The 25,076-nt window shown below is 42.4% G+C and overlaps 1 protein-coding gene across 1 annotated transcript in view; it reads right to left on the reverse strand.

The window, feature by feature from the left end:
- Positions 1-25,076, reverse strand: part of LOC310964934 (dedicator of cytokinesis protein 9-like) — a gene marked incomplete at its 5' end in the record, with an annotated part of 49,739 nt that overhangs the window by 10,022 nt on the left and 14,641 nt on the right. Inside the window, 39 exon segments of the mRNA XM_083938259.1 lie at positions 130-252; positions 959-1,065; positions 1,869-1,926; positions 2,064-2,279; positions 3,030-3,143; positions 3,271-3,453; positions 4,186-4,323; positions 4,408-4,523; positions 5,981-6,117; positions 6,602-6,649; positions 7,798-7,864; positions 7,951-8,065; positions 10,290-10,420; positions 11,084-11,195; positions 11,279-11,386; positions 11,544-11,722; positions 11,837-11,948; positions 12,070-12,153; positions 12,306-12,452; positions 12,542-12,613; positions 13,571-13,696; positions 13,817-13,886; positions 14,360-14,475; positions 14,634-14,723; positions 14,826-14,912; positions 15,678-15,796; positions 16,046-16,157; positions 17,496-17,588; positions 18,409-18,474; positions 19,081-19,268; positions 19,371-19,450; positions 19,543-19,665; positions 19,966-20,048; positions 20,143-20,487; positions 21,139-21,279; positions 21,427-21,501; positions 23,421-23,476; positions 23,830-24,004; positions 24,142-24,276. Of these exon segments, the coding sequence (XP_083794385.1) occupies positions 130-252; positions 959-1,065; positions 1,869-1,926; positions 2,064-2,279; positions 3,030-3,143; positions 3,271-3,453; positions 4,186-4,323; positions 4,408-4,523; positions 5,981-6,117; positions 6,602-6,649; positions 7,798-7,864; positions 7,951-8,065; positions 10,290-10,420; positions 11,084-11,195; positions 11,279-11,386; positions 11,544-11,722; positions 11,837-11,948; positions 12,070-12,153; positions 12,306-12,452; positions 12,542-12,613; positions 13,571-13,696; positions 13,817-13,886; positions 14,360-14,475; positions 14,634-14,723; positions 14,826-14,912; positions 15,678-15,796; positions 16,046-16,157; positions 17,496-17,588; positions 18,409-18,474; positions 19,081-19,268; positions 19,371-19,450; positions 19,543-19,665; positions 19,966-20,048; positions 20,143-20,487; positions 21,139-21,279; positions 21,427-21,501; positions 23,421-23,476; positions 23,830-24,004; positions 24,142-24,276 (4,647 nt within the window).

Here is a 25,076-nt window from a genome sequence, read left to right on the forward strand (position 1 = left end):
TCTTAATAGTAATACTGTACATGTATACTATCTATTACAAGGTGATTTTCCCTTTTCTTGCAGGTTTATGCGGTGATAACACTACTCCTGCTGTGCAACCCTTGTTCTATCGCTCGCTGTGCAGTTTACCTCAAAGTCCCTACGCTGTTCGTAGATGGGAATGATGAGCCTGTAGACGTCGGCGATGAGTTCATAACGCTCCGCCTTCCAGAGGCCGTCTGCGCACTCCTCCAACAGCTCCATCAGCACCTCCTGGACACATATAAACACATGTAAACTTCATGAAACTCCCCCCTCATCCCTGCAGTCTGGCCTCGGACAGTTTAATTGCTGCAAAGATGGACCTTTCTGTTTGTTCTCATTTGCGTGGAAGGCTACATTGAACTTAAACTGTGCAGAGTGTTCCAGTAAAGACAAGGGAGGAAATGAAGCAATCGTCCCCTTTCCTTTTATTGGAGGAATGAGTCCGGCTCATAAAGGGGAAAGCTTTTCAGCGCAGATGGAAGGTAAATGCATTTTTCATTGCCTACAGATCTGTTGACCGACTCATAAAAAGCTCACACGTTATCTAGACACCACTTTCAGTCTTACTGGGTTATCAGCGCAACGCTAAACCTGGTCTCAACAAAGCCACTGCCCCTGCTGGACTGCCCTTGAGCAAGAACCCCTGAACACCTCAGGTAGTGCTGACCCTGTATTCTCTCCAGATTTCCCAAGACAGCTACGTCTGCCAGGTCAGTGATTGAACACATGTACCAAGCCCTGTGTCAAAGTCTACAGTAGTGTTACTTCGTCTACTAACTACACAGAGCAATTGATACTCTTAACAGAGATAAGAGGTCTTTTAGACAGTCAACACGTGATGCCAATGAGGAACTTATAAAAACATCCTAAACACTTGATCAACACAGTGGGACTGGCAGATAATCAAAGCACGTATGAGGCGTGTAGAAAATACCTCATTGAAGTGAACATCCTGCATCCCTACGTCCTCCATCATGGCTGCCTCCTCGTCGATGTTTGGGGTGATGACTCGGAAAGCCGAGCAGCCCTGTCGGAACATACCTACGGTAACATACAGATACAGAAGCAACATGAGTCAATTTCCATCTTTTATTTGAGTCATTCTCTCGAGAAAAACCACAAAAGGACTACTTCATGACACATGAATGTGGTATGTCAGTGTTCTGACAATCAACTGCCACTTACAACTTACAGATCACATTAGTGCAGGTATGATGCCTCGTGAGTTCTATAAAGGAAAGGAGGTTGAAACTGTTGACTTGTGAGATCCTGTCACATTATACAACAGAGCCCCTCCAGAGTGTGAATATGTGTTTTGACATGTTAAGAAACATGAGAGGGGATCTTATCTTCGGGGTGTGGAAGTTTTTTTAACACAGGGATGAACAGGTGGAAGATGAAGGGTCATATTCCTGTGTTAAGAGACAGTATGTGTGTGTAACATAACATAAACAGGTACACAAATGCGCGGTTAAAGAACCAAGCGGTGTGAAAAGTAAGTGGATGAGGCAGAAAATATGCAAATCATATAAATCATTTTATGTAGTGATTGACTGTAGTGTAGTCCCATTAAAAAAGAATCTGCATTAATGAGTGCAGACATTCAGTACATTTATTGAGGTTTATTACCATGAATAATCTCTCTTCAGTGTACAACAAGTGAATCAAATCAATTTAATAAGTTTATTTAGCACTAATCTTCTTTCTACTGTATTAACATTTGACTCTGTTAATGGGATTAAAAAAAATAAATAAATGTTGAGTTCAAATGTTCAGCGGTTATTTCCTGTGAAAGAAGGCGTATCATTAGCAGAAGAAGCACACTCCTACTGTCCTTGACTCACCTTTCCTCCACAGGTACTCAGCTACCAGGGCGGCAACGTGCACGTAACACATGGCTGCCTGCAGGTGAAGTAGACAAACGGAGTCACAGGTTACCACAAAATGCCTTACTAAAGTGAAACTTCCCTGAAAGTGTTGCTTTCTGCAAGTCTGTGCCAACTGAAGTCGGAAATGTAATAAAAACATTTTAAAAATACCTCTGAAAGATCTCCGTTCTTGTTGTGGATGCGAGCCATGCTGTCCAGCCAGGTCTTGCGCAGCTCGGGCGTGCTGGTGTAGGACTTGGCTAAGCTGTACTGCAGGTCCACCAGCATCTCGGGGTCGTTCTCGTGCTCCTTCATCTGCTCTGTGGCCATCAGCACCGTCCTGATGCGCTTCGTCAGGTCCTTCACATCGGATGGAAATGCTGTGTGCTACAAGAGTAAGCAAACGACATTAGTTCTCTATTAAGGTTTTGACTTTTAAAGGTCCCACATTGTAAACAAAAAAGATTTCCATGTCCTTGTTTGATTGTAAAGCAGGTTGAGGTGATATAGAAATATTGTGAAAGTATAGTTTCAAAACGCTCAATCCACAGAGAAATGCACATCCTCAGAAACCGCGCCTTTAAACGAGCCGTCAGGACTTCTGTACGGTTGTGATGTCACACCTATACTATATATAGGTAGAAAGTGCAGCTACAGTGGTGTTACAGTTATTCCCCGGCTGCAACAACAGAGACACAAAGAGCGAAGATGCGGAAGTCCGGGAACTCTGGCCAATCAGAGCAGACTGGGCTTTATTCGGGAGGGGGTCTTAAAGAGACAGGCGCTAAAATGGAGCGTTTCAGACAGAGGGTGAATACAGGTATATTAAAACAGACAGTATGCGAAAAATAAAGTGTTTCTGAACATTAAACCATGTAAACAAGGTCTGGTACAAAACTAAAATACAGGTAGGAACATGGAAATCAGCCTAATATGGAACATCAATGGCAAATATTTATGTTCATGGTCTTGTGGGTAAAGCTTCAAACTTTGATTTTATTTTTTATTTTTCTGGGTTGTTGTTGTTTTACTATTTTAGGGTTGTTGTTTTTTGTGTGAGTTACAATAAAAACTGTCAAGGATTACAACATCAAACAAGGCTTTATTGGCTCGATCAAGTGTGTCTCCACCCCTCACCTTGATGCTCTTGTCACTGTTGGCACAGTTGTTAATGATGGACAGAGACTGTTGGAAACGGGTACCCCCAATGCCGATGACATCAGCAATCAGCTGACTGACAGCAATTACCACCTGGGGCGAATAGAAAGGAGGAACAAACAAAATCAATACTACATACAGTCACATTAATGTGACCTGCCTGAACATGGATTTCATACTTGGACACGTCAAACAGTAAAAGCAGAAATTACACACTTACCTGCAGGTGTGTTCGTACAAAAGATTTGCGTCCCGTGTAGTCAAAGTTGCTCTTCATGAGGAAGTAGAGAAGATGGGCGGCATCACCGCGGATAGAGCTCAGCTTGGAGTTACAGCACTTGAGGATTTCGTAGCACAGAGAGGCACACATGTCCGCCCGGCCGTCAAAGAAGGTGCAGGGGAACTGGAGAACAGGACGGAATGTGCGACAAATGGAAATTACGTTTTATATTTAAAGACAAAATGGAGCTATGGTGAAAAAGATCATAAAACAAATGTTTTAATTTACCTTGCCAAGCTGGCTTAAAGTTATAATCCGTAAGATTTGAAATACCTTGTTTCTAGCTGCCTTTTTTTTGCGTTAGAATGTATTTGCAGCGAGCCTGTTCTTTCAGAGACCTACAACTCACGGTCGCTATGCATCTTGAGTTGTAAACTTTATTTACACAATTACCTCCCTACTTCCTAACCCTAACCCCTATATGTTACCCTCTTAAAGACACACACACACAAACATACACACACGCACACACGCGTTCCTTTTACACTTCAGACCTTACTACGAGCTTTAATCAGAAGTTGGAAGTTCACGATATCCGAGTACAAGTGAACGCAGCATAACCGGCAGTGAGGAGCTCCACCTGGCCAGACCAACGCCTGCAGACTAAGTAAACACCGTCACTAACCTTGCGGTATATTTGCATTCAGCGAGGGAATGTCGCCAAAGACACTCAAATTGGAATACTTGGCAAAGAGGCAAAGTACAAGTGCTTTCATTAGTGGGTCATATGATCAATCACCATTGTTTTAACTCACTCTTTGACTCTTTGATAGATAGTAACTTAAAATGAACTAGATGAATATCCTACGGATTATATCTTTAAAAAGTGCGATTTAATGGGGGTTGCTCTGTCACCTTGTAGATGAACGTCCTGAGTGAGGTGAAGACCTGTTTGAGGGCGGCCTCAGACTGAGGGATCTGCAGGAAGCACAGATGAACCTGGAAAACCTTCTTCATCAGGGGGTTGTGGCCCAGATCTGAATTCAGCTGAGTCTGAGAACACGGCAGACCGTAAGCGCCAACCAACAAGCATGCGATGCAGAAAAAGTTTCATGCATTGTGGAAGTTTGTAAACACCTTGAATCCCATGATGAAGGTGCTGAGTGTGTCCAACACAGTCAGGCAGACCTCTGTGGACACATTGGCCTCCAGTAGGCACTGGCTGCTCACGTCTGCTTCCGTATGAGAGTACACTGCACAGGAAGCACAAACTCACGGTCACCTTTACAGATATCGGTTTATTAGAGCAATGAGTACATAGCACATCATCTGCTTGATTAACTCCCTAATCAGTGCCAATGACTGAATGGATATTTGCTAAGCGCTTGTTTATGGAAGGAGATAAGCTCTGTCATTGTTATTGCAACTCTGGCCGGCTGCCAATGGAGACCATTTAAGGGCATAGATTAAACAGTACCCAGATAAAAAGCATCCCAGGAAAAAAAGACACGCAAGTAATCAGTGTTTTAAAAATACCTTTAGTTAGCATGTCTCAAACTGAAACTGAAATAATTCCTCTATTGGTCAGAGGTACTGGAAATGATACACGCTCAAAATATACAAATAACATAATATCTATTTAAATCTCATCAACAAAACAAAACAGAACAGAGCAGGAGCTATCGACAGTGGGGAAATGCAAGCCATACTTGATTCAAGATAGGAAGGGAGGAATGACGATGACTGGATAGATTGATAGATAAATAGATATTATGGCAGGAATGAAGGGAGGGAGGAAGGAAGATAAAAAGGATGGGCAGAAAAAGGGTGGAAGATAGGAAGGAAGGAACAAATTAACTAAGAAAGGGAGGGAGGGAGAGAGCGAAGCAGGAAGAATGTAAGAAAGATAAAAAAAAGGATGGAAGCAAGGGAGGAAGATATAAAAGATATGAGGAAGGCAGGGAGGAAGAAAGGGTTGAATGAAGATAAAAAGGATGGACAGAAAAAGGGTGGAAGATAGGAATGAAGGAACAAATTAACTAAGAAAGGAAGGGAGGGAGGGAGATGAGCAGGAAGATAGAAGGAAGGATGGGAAGAAGAAAGGGTGGAATGAAGATAAAAAGGATGGAAGGAAGAAAGGAAGGTAGGGAGGGAGAGAAGAAAGAAGGAAGGAAGGAAGACAGGTAGAAATGATGGAAGGAAGGCAGGGGGAGGAAGGATGAAAGGAAGGTAAAGAAGGACTGATGGAAGAAAGGATGGAAGATGGGATTGAAGGAACAAATTAACTGAAAAGGGGAGGCAGATGAAGGAAGGAAGGGAGGGAGAGAAGGAAGGAAGATAGAAATGATGGAAAAAAGGATGGAAGATAGGGATGAAGGAACAAACTAACTAGGAAAGGGAGGGAGGGAAGAAGGAAGGATAAATTAAGATAAAAAAAGGATGGAAGGAACAAACGAAGAAAGGAAGGAAGGGAGGGAGGGAGAGAAGAAAGAAGGAAGGAAGGTAGGAGGGAGGAAGAGAAGGAAGGAAGATAGAAATGATGGGAAAAAGGGTGGACGATAGGAATGAAGGAACAAACTAACTAGGGAAAGGGAGGGAGGGAAGGAGGGCAGACGGAAGGAAGATAGAAGGGAAGGAAGGAACAAAAGAAGGAAGGATAAAAGTGCTTTATTCCTTTTCCTTCCCTATATCCCGGGAAAGGGAGGCTTACTGTTGTTGAAGGTGTGAGCGTTCTCCAGAGTTCCCAGCTGCTGGAGGCGGGCGTGCAAGATCCCCGCCCTGTTACGAGACACAGGCAGAGTCAGAGACTTCCTCTCTGGAGCCACAGGCCCCGCCCCCTCCTGGCTCCTGTTGGAAGAAGAGAAATACCATTACCGCAAAGATCGGATGCCAGTTGGTCACGGGGCAGGCAAAGTGAATACATAGATAAAGGATAAATAGGGATCAGATGAACACACATCAAATGAGGAAAGTGGTGTCGTATAGAACAAAGATTAAACTTCAAACTGAAAAGAATGGCAGCGTCATGCAGTCAATAAAGTAAAGTAAGAAAAAGGAGGACAGCAATGTCTTACCCATGCAGGAGGGGCCCGGGGCAAGGACATTTACCACAAAGCAACTTGCCAGCAGTGTTACAGAAGAGAGAACAAACCAAAGGCAAGGGGTTAAAAGAGGCAGTGAGGACTGGTGTTAGCATGTCCGCGCATGACCGTGAGTCGTATTATTGCATCGACGTAGAACATAAGTTAGTTTCAGTTCATGAACCATTCATAAATTCAGCCCGAAATAACATACACAAAATCATTTATTTTCCTTAAACAACTCCTACTACCTGACAATGAATCTCTTCCCCATGTATCGAAACTGATGGAGGCAGACTCTGCAGGGAAAACACAAGAAGTGACGCTCAGTCAAGGATCATTGTTACTGAATTCAAGAGCTTGGATTCACGTGTAACTTTCTGAAAACAAGGAGCTCACAGGAGTGTGCATTAACAAGAATCTGGCAGTAGATACGCATCATAAGACAGAGGTTAGGATTCAATGTGTTGTGATACTGTAACTAAGGCGATATACAGTATACATGTATTCTTTAAATCTGAATTCAGGAAAACTGTCATGGTACAGTATAAAGAATATGCACAGAGGCCATTCTAAAGTCTGTTGGGGCCCTAGGTGAACCTGCCTTCATCACCATTATGTTATAAATAATCTGACACAGACAAAAAATGCTAAATGTAAATATTTTTTACTTCAAAAGTGCATATTGCAGTTATTTTCTTTTTTTTTTTAATAAAAATTTAAAATGTTGTTGACTCCAACGAAAAATTGTGAAATGTAAACTTTTTTATGCTTCAAAGGTGCACATTTTGGTGTAATTTATCTAATTTAAGTGCACATTTTATTTTTTTTAGTTAGTTGTTTTTGAATAAACATTAAACATTTTGTTGACACTAACAAAAGAATTGCTAAATGTAACTTTTTTTTTCAAAGTTATTTTTTCTGGAATAAACATTTCAAATTTTGTTGACACCAATAAAAAAAAAATGCTAATTGTGAACTTTGTATAGTTCAAAAGTGCACATTTGAGTTATTTTCCAAATTAGTTATTTCAAATAAACATTAAAATTGTTGACACCAACCAAAACGTAATGCAAATATTTTATTATTTTATCTCCTATTGTCATTGCATTGTAACTGCTGTAGTTTAAAGCGGTCCAGCCCTTAGTGGGCCCCCTGCTGCCCTGCTGGCCTGGGGCCCCAGGTAGTTGCTCAAGAGTTAAATGGCTGAAGACAGATTACAACACTCCTATCTAGGAGTTTGAGTTTAAACAGCACAACATGAACCTCTGTCTGCCACACATATTTGCATGTAAACTATTAATTAATAGTTTTTTATCAATGAACAAAGGTTAGTAATTATGTTTTCTATCGGGCTGTATTGACTTTTATCTTATACGTTCCTATTTCCAGCAAAGAGATATCAAATGTGCATTATTACAAAAAGGTTATCTTGTTGTGTACTTACTCTATTAATGTGAAGAAGTCCATTAGTTCTAAGGGAGCTGCTTTGTTCCAGTACGCAAAAAGGGCCTCTGAGGAGAAGAAGTGGTAAGAAAAGATTACTGTCAACCTGCTCTTCATATGTGTCAAGATCCAGTACCACGACGGGCTGTCCTACCCTCCGACATGCTCTTGAGGATATGCAGAAAGCACATGAGCAGGTTTTTGATCTCGTCCCGGTCCAGTTTGTCACAGCGCAGCACGGTGCTCCCCAGAGCGGAAGCACACTGGTTCTGATGCACACAACGTGGGGTGGAGACAGAACAAAGAGAAAAAGTTTAGTTTCTAGGGTTGCAGACGGCAAAGTTGCAGGAAAAAATAAACGGGAGCATAGAAATTAAGGAAGGGAGGGAGAGAAGAAATAAGGAAGGTAGGCAGGAGGGAAGGAAGATCGAAAGATAGAATTAGATGGAAGAGAGGAGTGAAGAAACGAACTAAGAAAGGAAGGGAGGGAGTGAGAGAAGAAGGAAGGATGGGAGGAAGATGAAAAAAGGATGGAAGGAGGGAAAGAAGCTATAAATGATAGAAGGAAGGTGGGGAGGAAGGAAGGAAGGACGGAAGGAAGGAATGAGCATAGAAAGGAAGGAAGGGAGGGAGAGAAGAAATAAGGAAGGGATGTCGGAGGGAAGGACGGAAGGAAGATAAAAAAGGATGGAAGGAAGGAGAGAATATATAGATGATAGAAGAAAGGCAGGGAGGGACGAAGTGTGGAATGAAGATAAGAAGGATGGAAAATAGAAAGGAGGAGAAGAATTAAGGATCCTTCCCTGTTTCCTCTCTCCCTCCCTTCCTTCCTTTCTATGGGGAAGATAGGAGGGAGGGAAGGAAGGAAGGAAGAAAGATAGAAATAATGGAAGAAATGCAGGGAGAAAGGAAGGGTGAAAGGAAGAAAGGAAGGAAGGAGCACAGAAAGGAAGGAAGGTAGGAGGGAAGGAAGATCGAAAGATATAATTAGGCGGAAGAGAGGATGGAAGATAGGAGTGAAGAAACAAACTAAGAAGGGAGAGAGTGAGAGAAGAAGGAAGGATGGAAGGAAAATAAAAAAGGATGGAAGGAAAGAGAGAAGATATAAATGATAGAAGGAAGGCAGGGAGGGAGGAAGGGTGGAATGAAGATAAAAAGGATGGAAAATAGAAAGGAGGAGAAGAATTAAGGATCCTTCCTTGTTTCTTCTCTCCCTCCCTTCCTTCCTTTCTATGGGGAAGATAGGAGAGAGGGAAGGAAGGAAGGAAGACAGATAGAAACGATGGAAGGAAGGCAGGGAGAAAGGAAGGGTGGAAGATAGGAATGAAGGAAAAAAATAACTAAGAAAGGAAGGGAGAGATGGAGAGAAGAAGCAAGGATGGAAGGAAGATATAAATGATGGCAGGAAGGCAGGGAGGAAGGAAGATAAAAGGATGGAAGGAAGAAATGAATGAACGGATGAGCGTACAAAGAAAGGAAGGCAAGGAGTGAGGGAGGGAAAAAAGAAGGATGGATGATAGGAGGAAAATAGGAAGGAAGGATGGAAGGAAAGAAGACAGAAGAAACGGAAGAGAAAAAGTTTCCGTCTTTGGGTGCAGACGTCAGAGTTTCCGAAAAGCTTCAAAGAGATGAAGAAAGTCACTCAAACAAACCCAAACGTCAGAGATAAGAAATATCGAGTATTTTCTGAGAGTACACAAGAGCAAATAAAAGAGAAAGCACATTTCCTGCAGCAGCTTGGTGCTTTGAGATAGCAACATCAATTGCAGGTTCGAGGAAACGCATTACATCTGAGGAAATAACTGAAAAAGGGCTCACGAGTCGGCGGCCAGCTCAGAATTGGTAAACACACACACACACACTCCCTGATGCGGGACACTCGGAGGAGAAGAATGTTAGGGGAAGATTTTGGACGTATTGTACAGGGATCTGAGTTCTGTACGGTTTGGGCTCTGAACTGGAATTCACTGACACACTAATATAAATATAAATAAATACCAAAAGTGTCAGATCTGATTTACTGTACAATTGTGACCAAAAGTCTCTGGTGGAGAGGTCACGAAGGTCAAACAGAATACTTGTATCTGTATGTTTTCCTCTTGATTTCCGTCCTCCCTCTGGCCTGCCGCTTGTTTGTCACTACCACCGTCCCTGTCCTGCAGCAGGTCGAGCAGGGGCACAGAGAGGAGGGAGAAGTCCATCGTGACCCGCTTGGTGGCGCGGTTCAGGGGTGGGACTGTGTCGTCAGGGTCCGGGGGTAGAGGGGGCATGTTGACCGAGTGCCTCCTGGTAAATCTCTCCTTTTGGTGGGGTTGGAAAGTAACAGCGCAAGGAGAAAGGGGGTGTGGGAGGAGAGCGTGGATGTCCCAGAGTGAAGACAGATGAACTTTATAGGCAGTATGAAAAACTACCAACCGTAACCCTTTGCGTTTTGGCTTGTATCAAAAAGAAAATGAAGCAGCCATTCAGCCTATCATTCAAGTATACGTCTACCTTTTCCAGGGAGTTGGTCTTGTCACTGCTCTTGTCCAGCAGGCTGTTTCCAGAGTCGGTGGAGACCAGAGAGCCCCTGGAGTCTGCATGGTGAACTGAGCTGACGTTAGGAGTGGAGCTGTGAGGGGAGGCTGCCGGGATACAAAACAATGGGTTAAATCTACAGCCTACGAGTTAAAGGTTCACACACACGTCTGTCTGAATATACCTTTATTCACCCACTGTCTGAAACGCTCTGTCTCTTTACGACTCCCTCCCAAAAAAAGCCCAGTCTGCTCTGTCAGTGTTTCTGTGTCTTCCGCATTTGCGCTCTGTGCTTCGCTGCGCCGTCATTGCAGCCGAGGAATCACTGCAGCCGTTAAAGTTATTGCCCAGCTGCAATAACGGTATAGCCTTTCTACCTATATATATATATATATATATATATAGTCTAGTTGTGACATCACAACAGTACAAAAGTCCGGACGACTCGTTTAAAGGCACAGTTTCTGAATACGGGCTGTGTGCATTTCTCTGTTGATTGAGTGTTTTGATATGTTCGCAGTATTTATAGAGGACCTCAACCTGCTTAAAAATCAAAACAGACATGGTATCTCACTTTTTAGAATACGGGACCTTTAACATGTAGAAGAGTATATACATTTGCTGCCGAGTTAAAGATCGCAAAAACAACTATTTTGTTTGTGGTCAAACATGGAATGTACCAGAAAGTAATAACTCTAGGTACAGTAGATCTTTGCTAGAACAGTTTGCTCATTGTGAAGATTTACGAGAGAATTCCAGCTGCGGTTTACCTGTTCCAGAGATGACTCCAAACACATCTTTGTGGAGGGCATTTTCTATGCAGCTCCCAGGTTTTTGAGGGGTCACCATGGAGTTGGGTACGAGAGAGTCCTCCCTGGCATTCTGGGACAGAAGGCAACAACTGAAGATTAATTTAAAGACTATTGACTGTTGTAAATTTTGTCACCACTAGGTGTCAGGCTTACATTGTGGTTGCTGAGGGGAGCTGAGTCCTTTATGTCAAGTCTGTGGACATTCTCCTGGAGTAGACCAAACAGAGGGAGGTAGAGGGTGGCAAGTCTGGCCTGCTGGCTCTGGAATGACACAGTACATGCTCATGAGTCATCTAGTCACTAAATGTGACCCAAAACTTTTGGCAAATTAAAATAAACTTTGGGTTGTGGTAAAAGACTCCTTTTTTTCCCATGTATACAAAAGAACGGCGTGTTCAAAGTACAGTAAGAAACTCACTTTCGCAGCGTAGCGATCATCGAATGTGTGTTTGATCATCAGCCCCTTGAGCACCTGGATGGCGATCTGACGGATCTCTCGAAACTCCTGGAGAGCTCCGCCCACCTCCCTCAGGAGCAGCCCCACCAGGAAGTGGTTTCGACAGAAGTCATCATTCAAAGAATAGTCCAGCTGAAGATCTGTAGCAGGCATCAATCAACCGAAATAACTTTCAAATTAAAGATACAAATAGAATAGGATGGATATCAGTTGCACTCCATTTAGATAAAAACGACATTAAGTGTGTCATTTACCTTGGAACCTTTGAATTCTGCCTTTTCCAAAGGGCATGGGCAGATTGAGAGGGACATAATGCTCATGGTTGCAAACAACCCGCAGGAACTCAAACTTGAATTCATACAAAGTCTGGAAGGAATACGAGAGAAACAAAGTTCAGGGAAGCTCGGATGGTTTAAAATAAGCTTGAACTTCACGTTTAATGACTTTAATAAAACTATTAAAGATGGTAGCAGGAGAGTCTTTTAACCTTGGGGTCTCCGGGCATAAAACAGTTCATGTAGTTGTTGATCTGCTTAAATACGAAGCCTCTGTCCATGAAGGTGAAGCAGCGCTGAGTAAAAAGGTGAGTCAAACATTATAAATCAGCTAAAGTGATTTTATATATACTATATGTTGACCCCCTAAACCAAAGGGCACTTTTAGAATCTCATCTATATAATCAAAGGGTAATACGACATTGCAGGCATTGAGAGGAGTGCCAACCTTGATGAAAACCGCCAGGCTGTGATTGGCATTGCGAGCCGCATCCAGGTTGTCCTTGTATTTCTGGGTGATGTGAGGCATCAGCATATTCACTAAAGTCTCCACTGCATGGTAGAAGGATGCTGAAAAACGCTGGTTCCTGGAGATCTGGACAAGGGAAACAAAAAGGAAAGAGGGATTTAAGTGTGAAGGAAAGTAAGTTAAAGAAAAGAATAGAAGACTTAAGCAAGACTTACCTTGACTTTCCCGCTCTCTATGAGATAATGAGCCATGGATTTCACCAGAGCTTCAAAGAAGTACCATGAGTACTGCAACACAAACGCATTGTCAGTGCAAGGAAAACAGATGCCCTGAAGGAGGATTTATTTAAAGAAAGCTAAACTTGAACTCTATTTTAAAAGGTCGGGCATTTTTGTAGGAAAATGTATCAATAGTACGGAAGCCCCAAAAGTCAAATGAGGGGGAAAAAATCTTGTTGATCCACTTTCTAAGTCTGATCAACATTTTTCTCTCCTGTGTTTATGACTAAAACAGGTGAAAAAGGCTTTGACAGGATACTCTTTTTAAGTTATTTAAAAAAAAAAAATGATAATAATAATAATGTGACATAGTTGGTAAAAAGATTTCTACCAGGATCATTGTTCTGTGTTTTCTTCCATCTGACTTTTTAATTTCTTCATGCAATCTAAACACAAGGTAAATATGTGTGTTAGCAAGTTATGTAGCATTACTTTTGGTTGGAAAGGTTATTTATCGCCGCTTACCTGCTGTTTCAGTCCAGTTTTTATAACGTGGAGTAGTGGTGCAATATTACAACAACATACACTTATACAAATGATCCCAACAAGAAAAAAAAAATCATCTAGCAAAACTTCTCACTTGTTCTTAAGTCATAGATCAGACTTTTGCTCTCACTTGCCTTTCAGGGCTTCCGTGCATTTTAGTTGTATGGAAACATCAACAGTAACTACATAGAATGAAAACACTATGTGCAATTTGAAGTAACCAAAAAAGCAGCCAACAGCTACAGCAAGAAAGCTACAGTATTCCAAGTAAAAGCTAGTGCCACAACTAGCATTCGCGCAAGCTAAATTGACTTACAGGTTTTTTATTAGCTTTTATCTGTAATTAAAAAATATGTGCATTTTAGGTATCATGTAAAGTCTATGCTAATGCTTTTCTGATGGTGTAAAGTAATCTGCCTAAAATGAAATCCTTAAAATGAAAGTATGACAATCCTAAATCAGGTAAAGTTCCAGTATTACCTTTAGCAGCTTGTTGCTAGTTAGGAAGTCTGTGGATGGCTTGAGGATGGCTGTCATGGCCTTAGCCAGTTCCTCATGAACTGTTTTTATACTGGTGGAAGAGTAAGACTCTGGCTTAAACACAAACTGTGAGGCGAGAAGGAAAACAAACAAGACTGTATCAATTTCATTTCTACGGAAACACAGGAACATAGAAATATGTCGTCTGCCTATCGTCAGCGTAAATATAATGAGAAAAGACTGCACCTTAATAAAAGATCTCAAGTAATGTTCAAGCCCCTCTTCGTGGCACTGTGCCACAACATGAACCATCACCCTGAAGAGAAATAGATAATGACATAGAAATGTAAAATAGTTGGGGTTTTTTAAAAAGGTGAAAATAAGGCTTGCTCGAAGGAAAGAAATCAAGGATAGGAGCTACATTTATTCATTCTCAAGCACTAGCACCTCATTTACGCACTGCCTACAGAGCTTCAAAGACTAGTCACACACACAACTGAGATAGAAGACACATATATGAGAAAAATCTAATGAGAAAATGGATTCAGGCTATTAAAGAGAAACAAGGGAAATGTGCTTTGGAAGGAGACCCAGATCAAAGTGCTGCTATTAGAATTTTCTACGGATGAAATTTGAAACCAAAAATATTGTTGAAACACATTCAGCTGCTGTACACCAGGCATCTCATATGTGTGTGTAAGTGTGTGTGTGTGTGTGTGTGTGTGTGTGTGTGTGTGTGTGTGTGTGTGTGTGTGTGTGTGTGTGTGTGTGTGTGTGTGTGTGGCTTGCCTGGTCACGTTGACAGCCACATCCTCGTGCGTGGCTCTGGTTAGGACGCAGAACAGCTGGTTGAGGATGGTGGGGAGAAAGTTGACCATCACGTGACCCTCCATCGCATGGAGACTCTAAGAGGGAAGGGGGGAAGTAAGAAAAGAATGAACCTTGGCTTGTCATACAGTATCTCCTTAAATGCTGGATTACAAGATTGTGTTTAATGAGGCGTGAGAAAAGGGTGTGTTCCTGTGTCTTTCTTTCTTTTGTGCATTAAAAAAGCCCAGAATACCTTAAGGTATTTAACCAGGTCCCCCTCTGAAGCTTGTTCAGACGTCTCCATTATTTGACAGTGGTGGAAGAAGTTGTGCAAGTGTTGATCCTAAAGGAAACATATGACTTGTACGTTATTTGTATTAATAACAATTTGTTTTTACCCAAAGACAATGAGCAGGTGATATTAATGGATATAATGTGTATATACCTGAGTGTAAACGGTGGAAACAAGATGAGTTGAGACTTTGAACAGGGGTTTTCCTCCGTCTACCCATTTGATCTCTGCGCCAGAGTGCTGCAATGACAAGTTGGCATCATTACTACACTGGATACTTCATTTAAAAAAAACAGGGTTGATTTATAAGAGCACATCTAAAACTCTATGGCATGTAAATTAAGAAGACAAGCTGTTTTGCCATATGGCTGTAGTGCAAGATAAGAGTTTCTTATGACAAACTGTCAGGTTTTGAGTTTATTTTTTAAAGATGCCCTACCAAAACTGCTTTACTGAGTTTAAAGGCTAAATTTTAGAGCTTGTGTTGAGAAAATCAACAGTCAGCATTATGCACGATCAGCTACTTTTGTGAACATATTAATTGAATTTACACTAAGCCCATTAGCCCTGCATCGAAGAAACAACAGTGGTGGTGAGATGACATTAATTGTTAGTTTGAATGGATTACATTTGAATGCTGATCAGATTTCACAGGCATTTCATGTGAAAGCCTTTTGGACCTCTGCAAGGTCTTAATCCAATCATACATAATAGCTAAGAACTGTATCCGTTTCCCCCAGATCCTATATCCTAATGTGAGAAATCCCATCTTCAAAACCATTTTGGAAAATTGTTGGAGGGCAATACAGGAAATTACTTACACAACAAAACAACTTGGGTCTAAAGCACTTACATTCTTTACTTATACTAAATAATGCAGCAATGAATGACTTGCTGTAAACATCAAGAAGAGCGGCAACTATAGATTCCTAAACTTCACGACCTCCCCTGATCTTTATTGAATCCCAATTCCACACATAACTCTCATAATAATCGTTTATTTACCTTGTTGACAGCATCCAGGGAGCCGAGGTACCCGGTGGGCAGATTGGCGGCCACAGGCAGCAGCTGTTCATTCATGATGACTCTGCCATCCCTTAACAGAGGCAGCCATGCTGAGCCCACTGTGTGTAAAGAAGGTATAGCCACATGTTTGGAAAGTAGCGGTAATACTGGTGTTTAAATATGCCCACCATCTGGGGAGACTCGTAAAAATATCACACTGTGTAAAATATGCCTTGGAATGCTTTTACAATATGCACATATTTACATGGATTCATTGTATTGTTTTTTGTTAAAATACCCGCTGGTGTTTTTATCCCCGGGGGGTGGGGGTGGGGGTAGGGGTGGAAAGGGTGAAAGCTGCAGCCTACCTGGAGTCTCCACCAGGTCTTTCTTCTTGCTGTTGCTGTCACAGCTCACATGATAGAAGGTGAAGAGAAGGTGATGCTTCTCGTGGAGCTGAGTCGGCAGCTCTATCTTTATCTGAAGGCGAGAAAAACACAGGGTTTTTTATTTCCCTATAACAGGGGGATCTTTGTGCAAGACAAAGAAAGTGAAAAATGCCTACGTAGAATTTTCAGTGAGGATTTCATTTTTAATTGAAATGTGTTCAAACAATATGAGAGAAAGTCAGAGGTTCCTCCTTATTTCGGAACACACTGCAGGGACGGCAGTAGCTTAGGGGCGGCAGTAATGGAGTGTGGACTGGGGGCTGGAGAGGTGCCAGTTCATCTCCTGGGTACTGTTGAGGTGCTGTTGAGCAAGGCACCGAACTCCCAACTGCTCGGGGCGCTGGTCACTGGCAGCCCCCTCACTCTAACATCTCTCCATTAATTGCATGTATATAGGTCCTGTCTGTGCATGTGTGTGTATTTCGGGCCTGTGTGTGTGTAACATGATTAATAATAATAAAGTGAAAAAATCTAATTTCCCCGTTGCGGGATTAATAAAGTAATTCTTCTTCTTCTTCTTTCAAAAAAAGAAGCATATGTAAAAGAGCATGTCTGACACGCTCCCCATTGATGATTTTATCCAAAGCATATTACAGAATGCATTATATTAAAGCTATCCTTACCTTTCTGGCATGTCGCACAGCACTTGGTAAAAATTTGAATATGAACTCTGTTCAAAGTCGCACCCCCTCCCGCCTGACCTGACCTGACCTCTGACACTCCCTCCTCCCCCGACGCGTGCAGTGAGAACGTGAGCAGTTCAAGGGAAACGGCTGGGATTTCCTCTAACATTACCGGTGACGTTAACGTCAGAGCAAATAACATAGTATTACAGAAATTTAGTAACTGATAGCATCTGGATGCTGTGTTATCACATGTAATGCTGAAGTACCTGTCCAGCAGAAACTCCGCAACCATCTCATCTGTTTTTAGCTCTAGATGAAGCTGCATTAGCCTCCACCATCACTGGAAAGCAAAGCCAATGTTGACCTACGTCTTGCCTCATGACGCATCAGTTCTTCACCGTTCCTTGCTATCTCTCAAAGGACGCTCTACCACTCTGTTGCTCTGCAGATAGGTGCGACTCGCAAGGTGCGACTCGCAAGGTGCGACTCGCAAGGTGCGACTCGCAAGGTGCGACTCGCAAGCTGCGACGGATGACAGGCGGGAAGCTCGGCCAGACGTTTATCAGAAATACATGAGCATTGAATATTGATGACTTTCAACAACTGGTGGATTTCTTTTACATTTTAGTGTACCATACGCTTATTAGGAACATTTTAAGATTACAAAGAGAAGTGTAAAAATGCCAGAGAGGTAAGAATTTCTTTAATAAAGTTGATTTTGAGTGACATGAGCGCAGACATACCTCATCATAGAACTCTGGGTTCTGCTGATGGTGCAGAACAGTTGCATATGCCTGCTTAGTGAATAGAGGACCTCCTGGATGACCGTAGATGCACTGCAGTAGATTAAAAAAGTAGGAGATAATCAAGCATGACAAAGAGAGATGATGTTTCATGTGTTCCATATGTTTTTCAAACATAGCCCTCACAATGTGGTTTAATGTAGAAAGTGCTAGTTGTTGGTTTGGTCAAGCCAAGACTAACTAGTCAAAAGTCAAGACCAACGAGTCCCAAATGAAATGTCAAGTCCACAGTAAGTCCAAAGCGCCAAGACCAACGAGTCTAAAGTCAAGTCAAGACAGAGTCCTAAGTCAGTTCACTAAACTGAAACCCACGGGTCTGCGGTCAAGACGAAAGCCAAGACCAACAAGTCCAAAGTCCAACCCTAAACCGAGACCAAAATGTCCGAAGTTGAGTCCCAATCAAAGAGAAACCATTACGAAGTCAAGACCAACAACGTTAAAGTCAAGTCCTTAAACCCCAACTGAAAGGTCCCAAGCTGAGTCCCAAGTAAAGACAAACAAGTACCCAGTCAGGTCCAACGAGTCAAGACCTAAGGGTCCAAAGTTAAATCCCAGGACTAGACAGAGTCCCAAGTCAAGTCCCTAGTCAGACTAAAGAGTCTAAAGTCAAGACAAAAGCTAAGATCGACAAGTCCAAAATCCCTTCACCAACACAAAGTATTAAGTCAAGACATAAGAGTCAAGGTTGAGTCCCAAGTCAAGACCAATAATTCTGTTGCCAGTCTTTTGTCGACTCAAGAGTCCCTGTCACGTGATTCGATCCTACATATCTGTTTGTCTGAATTTTGCCATTTTAGATCCTGCAGGGGCAGAATGCAAAGTGCTGAAATCATTTACGGATATGTAAACCCACCTTCACCGGTTGAGCTTCATCCTCATCAGAATCCTTGAATTCGATGCAAACTGCGATATTCCTCGCCTGGAGAGGGGAGACAAAAGTTTACAGGCAGATTATATAAGCGAGAATCAGTTCCAAGATCTCCCTGTTGGCCTAGAACCATTTCTCTCTGTGCCTCTCTGTGTCCATTTCAGATGTTCATTAGTGCCTATAAAGAGGGGGAATATATTTCAGGCGAAGGATTGCCAGCTCTCATTTAAAATAAAAGAGAGCAGAGAGACAGATGGGGGAGAGAAGGCAGGTTGGGTTCCTCTACGAAGCTGCCCTAGTGAAAATACCAACCCTGTATTAATGTATTAATCAGAAGCTGCTGCTCTGCAAGGATAATTCTATCCAGCTCTCCTGCTTGGCTGAACGAGCCCGAGGCAGTTGCCAGTGAGCTCCTAGGCTAAACAGGATCACAATATGATGATGCTAAAAGAAAGCTAGCCAAGCAAAAGCATCACATTCCAAAAAGGACAAGTCATATGTTTTGGAATGATTTTATGTTGCACGATAAGGGCGTAATACTGACTGTGCAGATCATGTAAGCAGCAACTGAAAAGCTTGGAATTTAAGTAGGTACAGTTCCCCTACTTCCTGTTACATCACCTCCAATGGGTTGCTATGCATCCATAATGCTCTCACCTTAGCAAAGGATTTCTGTCCATCATATTTGAGGTGTTTTGGGTACACATAGAGGTGGTTTTTGTAGATGGTGAATGGTTGGGAACATTTAGCGATGCAAGGTACAAACTCTTCCACCTCCAGAAGAGCGCTGCCGGGCCCGTTGCCTTCAAAGTTCCTGACGGGGATGTAGGAAGAGGTGACACAATCTGCAGGCAGGAAACAAGAGGAGTCACTGGGTTCAAGGTTAAAGTCTGACGATTTTAAAGAGACAATAAAAGGTGATTTTGTAAATATTTGAGTGGGTTTACTGGTTACATCCGGGGCCACGCTGTCAATAGTTACATCTAAGTTCCCTAAGAGCACGGGGAATTTGGCCATCTTCTCTGGTCTGAAAACAGACATAAGAAACAGCAATTACAACATGCATTAAAACTGGTTAAAGTGATGTTTTTAAGAGAGGGAGGAGGGGAAAAGGCATACTTTCTAAAGTCAGTCAGCAGTTTGAACATGTCCTCATCTGACAGCTTGCTGCTGTCCTGTCTGTAAAGAGCTGAGAAGCGAGAGCTTTTGTCCAAAGTTCCTGATGCGTCTTTGAACACAGGCCTGCAGAGACAGAGAAAAAAAAAGAAAATCATTGAATCTTCTGAGGAGAGAGCACATTTCAAGTTCTACACTAGTGGTTTAAAGATTTGTGTCACCCAGTAGGCTGACTTTTTGACATATTCCGCCTGGTTCATATGCAGCATCCTAAATCTGAATCATTGTGTGGTCTTATGGCAGAAGGGAATAGGTCTTTTACCATCATTTGCAATAAATCATCAGTGTTGGTATATGAACATGCTGCAGCAGGATTACGTTTCTTTTGTTGATTCTTTTTTTTTTTTTAATGGGTTTTTTTCATACCTTGCGGCCCAGGCGAATGGCATCCTGTACTGTCCCAGTCTACTGCAGGCTGTCTTAGCATTCTTCAGCACCTTTTGGGCCATCTACACGCATGAAACAAAAATAAGGAATTTATTTGTATTAATTAATGATTACAATTTACAGCAACATGCTTGTCATCTCTGCTAATCTCTGTACCTTGGCAGAGTCTGAGCTCTTCATGTAGGGTTCGGTGCAATGGGTGATCCCCCCCTGCAGGACCTTCTCAATCCTGGCCACTAGGAAGATCTCTGGATGTGGGCACGTGACTGAGAACACCCCCTGTCTGGGGTACTGGAGAGCACCTGCTGGGAGCCCACTGCCCTGCCTGTGGCCAGGCAGGGGACCGTCACCGCTGCCATTGATATGCAGGTCTTGTCTGCTGCTAGAGCCTGAGGTCATTTGTCGGACCAAAGGGTGGTTGAGATCTACGTGGAGGTCTGCCGAGATCTTTCTACTGTTCTGGACGTCAAAAAGGGACAGTACCACGTAGAAAGGCTCCACCTTTGGTGAAAGAGATGAAGGAAAATATTAATGTGGTGGGAGTTGGAAGATGAGACACAAACGGAGTAGAGGAAAGAAAAGAATTAACAGCTTAAGGAAAACCCATCCTTCCTAATGCACTTCTCATTTTCCATCGAGGCAAAATGTACCACTGATGTAATTCATCTTCCCATTCACTCTTTCCGCAGTGCATTTCCATTACACAGACCCATTTGTGTGTGTGTGTCTGTGTGTGTGTGTGTGTGTGTGTGTGTGTGTGTGTGTGTGTGTGTGTGTGTTTTCTGAGTAGCAGAGCTAATAGCTGTGTTTTCCCAGCTGAGTGTAGATGGAGTCCTCCTTCTACAGAGACAGAGACCTTCAAGAGTGACAGCAGGAAACCAGCCTCAGACTGGTGCTAATGCATGGTGGGAGAGCCCAGCCTGGTTGCCATGGTAGCAGTCATTCCTCCTGCCAACAATACCAGTTTTGACGGGGCCAGCCAAGTGGGCCATCTGAACTGTCTGTGATCTTCTTAACTGATTTAGGCCTTGCGATTATGTTGGAAGCGTGTTTTTGGACATGTGCATTTATAGAAGTGTGAGTTCTATGTTGATAAAAAATAGACTATACTATCAACTGCTGTAAATGTGACTGTTTTTTATTGAAACATACATTAGATGTGGGCCCCTCTTCATTCTCTGCAACACAGCCCTGCAGGTTGAAAGAAAGGTCATGACAGCTGACCAGGACTCTCTTCCCGAACTTCTCTTCAAACTGTCGAACGTCTGGCTCAATGCCAGAGAAGTCCAGTTTCTGCAAAAACATTAGATGCGGTCAAAAGGTTTAAATTGCCAAAGCAGATAAATTACAGGAGCAAAAGTGGCTATGATGCTACTGAGAATGTGAACAATACTGATACAGAATGCACAGAGCTTTTTAGTCAGGTATTATCTCTGTCACCTGTGTGTCAGGGTCCAAAGTGAAGAGTTTCAAGCGGGCTTCACTCCTCATTTTGGTCTCAATATCTCTGGCAGTCTGGAAAACAAAGCAAGTTAGATGTACAGTGTCAAAGGAGCCACTTTCAGTATGAAAGGAGCCACTTGGGGGCACTGCAACAAGCTGTAAACACAAGACTGACATAGTGTATTATCACCTTCAAATTTGCTATGTCTAACATGTTACGACAAGTGCCCCCTACCCGACTATAGCTCTGATTTTCCAATCACCGACAGCTTTTAGAGCTCCCTGGCAAAAGCCCCAGATCAAGACAAATCAGGGTCTAGCGGGCTAAATATCTGGAGTTGTTGAGGACTCCAAGAGCCAATGAATGAGCAAGGCACAGGCTGAGGGGAAACCAGGGGTCTGTAGGAGCTTAAAGTGTAATTCCAGCGTATTTGCATTGCATGGTCTTTTTCCGCATGAATATACATCAAATAAGGCATCTAGACAGTTTTTTTCGTTGATTTCATGCTGAAAAAGACCATGGAATGCAATTATGCCGGAATTACACTTTAATTGTGCGGCTGCTGACAGGCCCTGCAGCCCCAGGGACTGCCGAAACCACGTGTCGAAACTCAGCTCCTGGCCGGAAAAGCCACAGGGTGTATAACACCCGTGCAAAAGGCACCGTGAAGGTCGGTTTCAAACCCATCCGCAGCTATATTAGATATACCTGTTAGTGCAAGTGCTCCACTTTGGAGACTAACAAATCAGGGATTCTTCCTGATGAAAGATCTTGCAGTTGGTGACTCCTTGTCGCTCATCAGTGCAAGTAGTGTGAAAATCCAAAACTTCAAGACTACTGACACAAGACAGCAAGTTGTGTAGATTGTACAGCAGCTGATGTAGCAGGAACTTGGCATTAGCAAACTGTTAACTTTGAACTTTTGACATTAGCAGTCCTTTAGTTGTCTATAATAAAATGTCACTATAATACCATAATGTGTGAACTCCTGTGTAAATTGTTTTGTCTTTGACTATGGGAAAGGAGCCTTTAGCCTAGTTTATGCAGTGGCTGCTGAGGAGGAATTGTTTTGGGAACTCTGGAGATAACTACTTATGTTTTCTAAATATGTAACCATGACAACGGTTTCTCTTTCACCTGACTGTTAAAAGACTTGGTTCATGAAGACCTCAGAAAACGCTGGGAGACACTGATGAAGTGCACTCTCTGTTCTCTTCTCTTGCAAGAATAAATGTCATTGTTTTATGACTTGAAATTGATTCCGAACTGGTCCTTGTGGCAAGAGTTACGTTTTATCACAAGATTTTGAGGAAATTGCTCTTCTCGCTGTTAAATGCTTCACTGTATTCACCAGTAGATGGATAACCTTGTCTGTCTGCTGTTGGGTACTTGGCAGGTAGCGTCCAGAGCTGCAGCTGGAAACCGTGCTGATGACAGAGTCAACTCAAAACATTTAGGGTGTGGGATGGAAAAAAAAAATCAAAACAATGAGCTGAAAGGTGCTACAACAACCAAAAGAGCTGAGAGGAAATTGCACAATTGGGTGTTAATTATCTGTGGGTTTTGTGGGCTTTCACATTACACATAACCATTGGATCATCATTTAGTTACAGAAATATTGATTAGCGTCAGCTTTAACTCTATATGTAGACATGGTAAGTTGCAGCAAATCACAGTCTATGCCTTTAAGTTTGTTTTCAGATTGCCACGTTCCAATGCTGCACTCCGGTAGCACCGGCGTTGGCCTCATCTGGCCTCTGCATTTGGAGACCATGCACACTATACCAGATGTTTGCTTGGTTAGTACCAACAGGAAACCTGGTTGTAGAAAATACAGCTGTTCGCTCAAAGCAAAACAGTTACAGTCCGAAATGCTTCCAAGTGAGGTCATATGGCACCTTCGGACATCCAAAGCACCTACAGTATGTGAACTAATCCATATGGTGGGACTTGTTGTGTGGTTGACGCTACTATGGGGAAAACAGGCTACCTGAAAGCTGTCTTGAAAAGTTCCGGAGGAGAGGTCTGTTTTTCCATGCTCCTCATCTGTTGGAGAGATCAACATGAGCTCCATTAGCTGATGCAATTATATAAAAACATAATGATGTGTCGGTCTCTGCCTCTCTGCGAGGAGGAAAGGAGAATTACATAATAAAGAAAAAAATTAATAATAAAGTTGTTTATCAAGCACGGGTGATTTTCATAATGTAACATCCTAGGGATAAATTATTCCATGTTGTGATGAAAAAGAGGCCTGCAGGTGCAACAAGCATCCAAAACACAGAGACAAACAAATGCAGACACAAACGCTGTAAGGCAGGCAAATAAATACATGCAGAAATAATTGAGTTGTTAAGACAGACAAACAAGATGAACAAGAGAAATGCTCATAAACGCACCGTCATGAATGTCTCCGTTCCGTTTCTCCTGCATGGCCTGTTCGAAGCTGCTGTGGAGAATCTTGTTAAGGGTGCCGATCCACTCCTCCATCTCTGCTTCGCTGTCTGCAGCCAGCAGGAACGTGCTCTTGTCCTGCATCTTCAGCTCGAATGCAAAGCGACGCACTTTGCTGTTCTGAAAGGACACAAATGCAAAAACATATTACATTCCAGCCCATTTTTTAAAACAATCTTAAAGATTACACGCTTCAATTTTTTCTAACTTCATATTGTGGGCGGTGGTTTGACTCCCCAGTGAGTAAGATCCTTTACCTGAACAACCCCCATGCATGAGTCAAGGAAGATGGTTCCTTTGGGTTCCTTGGAGGTGTTCTCGTCCTTGTAGAAGTTAAGGTTGTAGGATCCATCGCCCAGCTGGGCCAGATGGAAGTACCTCCTCTTGAAGGACTAGAGGATGAAAACAGAGAACGTCAACAATCCAAATGGCCTCTTCCCTCTAAAAATACTACAGGGGTGGAGATGGAGCATGGGAAAGCTCAAGGGTAAAATGACAAAGTACAACGACTGTAAGAAATGGCTTATTTGATTTCCACATGTGCAGAGAGAAAAGGACAAATGGACTTCAGAAATTCCAAATTTTAACATTGATAACATGATGTTATTTCAGTAATTTCAATAATAACAATCCAAATGAAATTGCAATAAAATAAAAACATTACAAAAAGAACATGAAACAAACAATACATAAACAATATAACTGATTAAAAGGGTAAAGTTTAAACCGAAGAGTTAATTAAGTAAAAGCACGTTTTTAAAAAATGTGTTTTAAGAAGAAACTTAAAGGACAAAGTTGTTGCCTGCCGGAGGATCTCAGGCTCAAAGCAATTCTTACCTTTCTGGCATTTTTACACTTTTCTTTTGTAATCTTAAAATGCTCCTAATAATCGTATGACACACTTAAATGTAAAAGAAATCCACCAGGTGTTCAAAATCATCAATATTCAATTCTTATTGAATATTGAATATAATATTCAATTATATTTCTGATAAAAGTCTGAGCAATCATTTTATCTGGTCTGAATAAAATTCTTTGCAGAGCTTCCTGCCTGTATTCCGTCGCTTCGTTTCACTTGCGCTGCTCATGCTGGGTTCCAGTGCCATGGGAAGTCCGAAGTTTCGGACCTCCAACTAGGAAAAGTGCACTGGAATGCCTGTCAAAGTGAACCTCCTAGCGAAACAGGGGTAGG

This window comes from Echiichthys vipera, assembly GCF_963691815.1.
Source record: "Echiichthys vipera genome assembly, chromosome: 23".
NCBI classification, from domain to species: Eukaryota; Metazoa; Chordata; class Actinopteri; order Perciformes; family Trachinidae; genus Echiichthys; species Echiichthys vipera.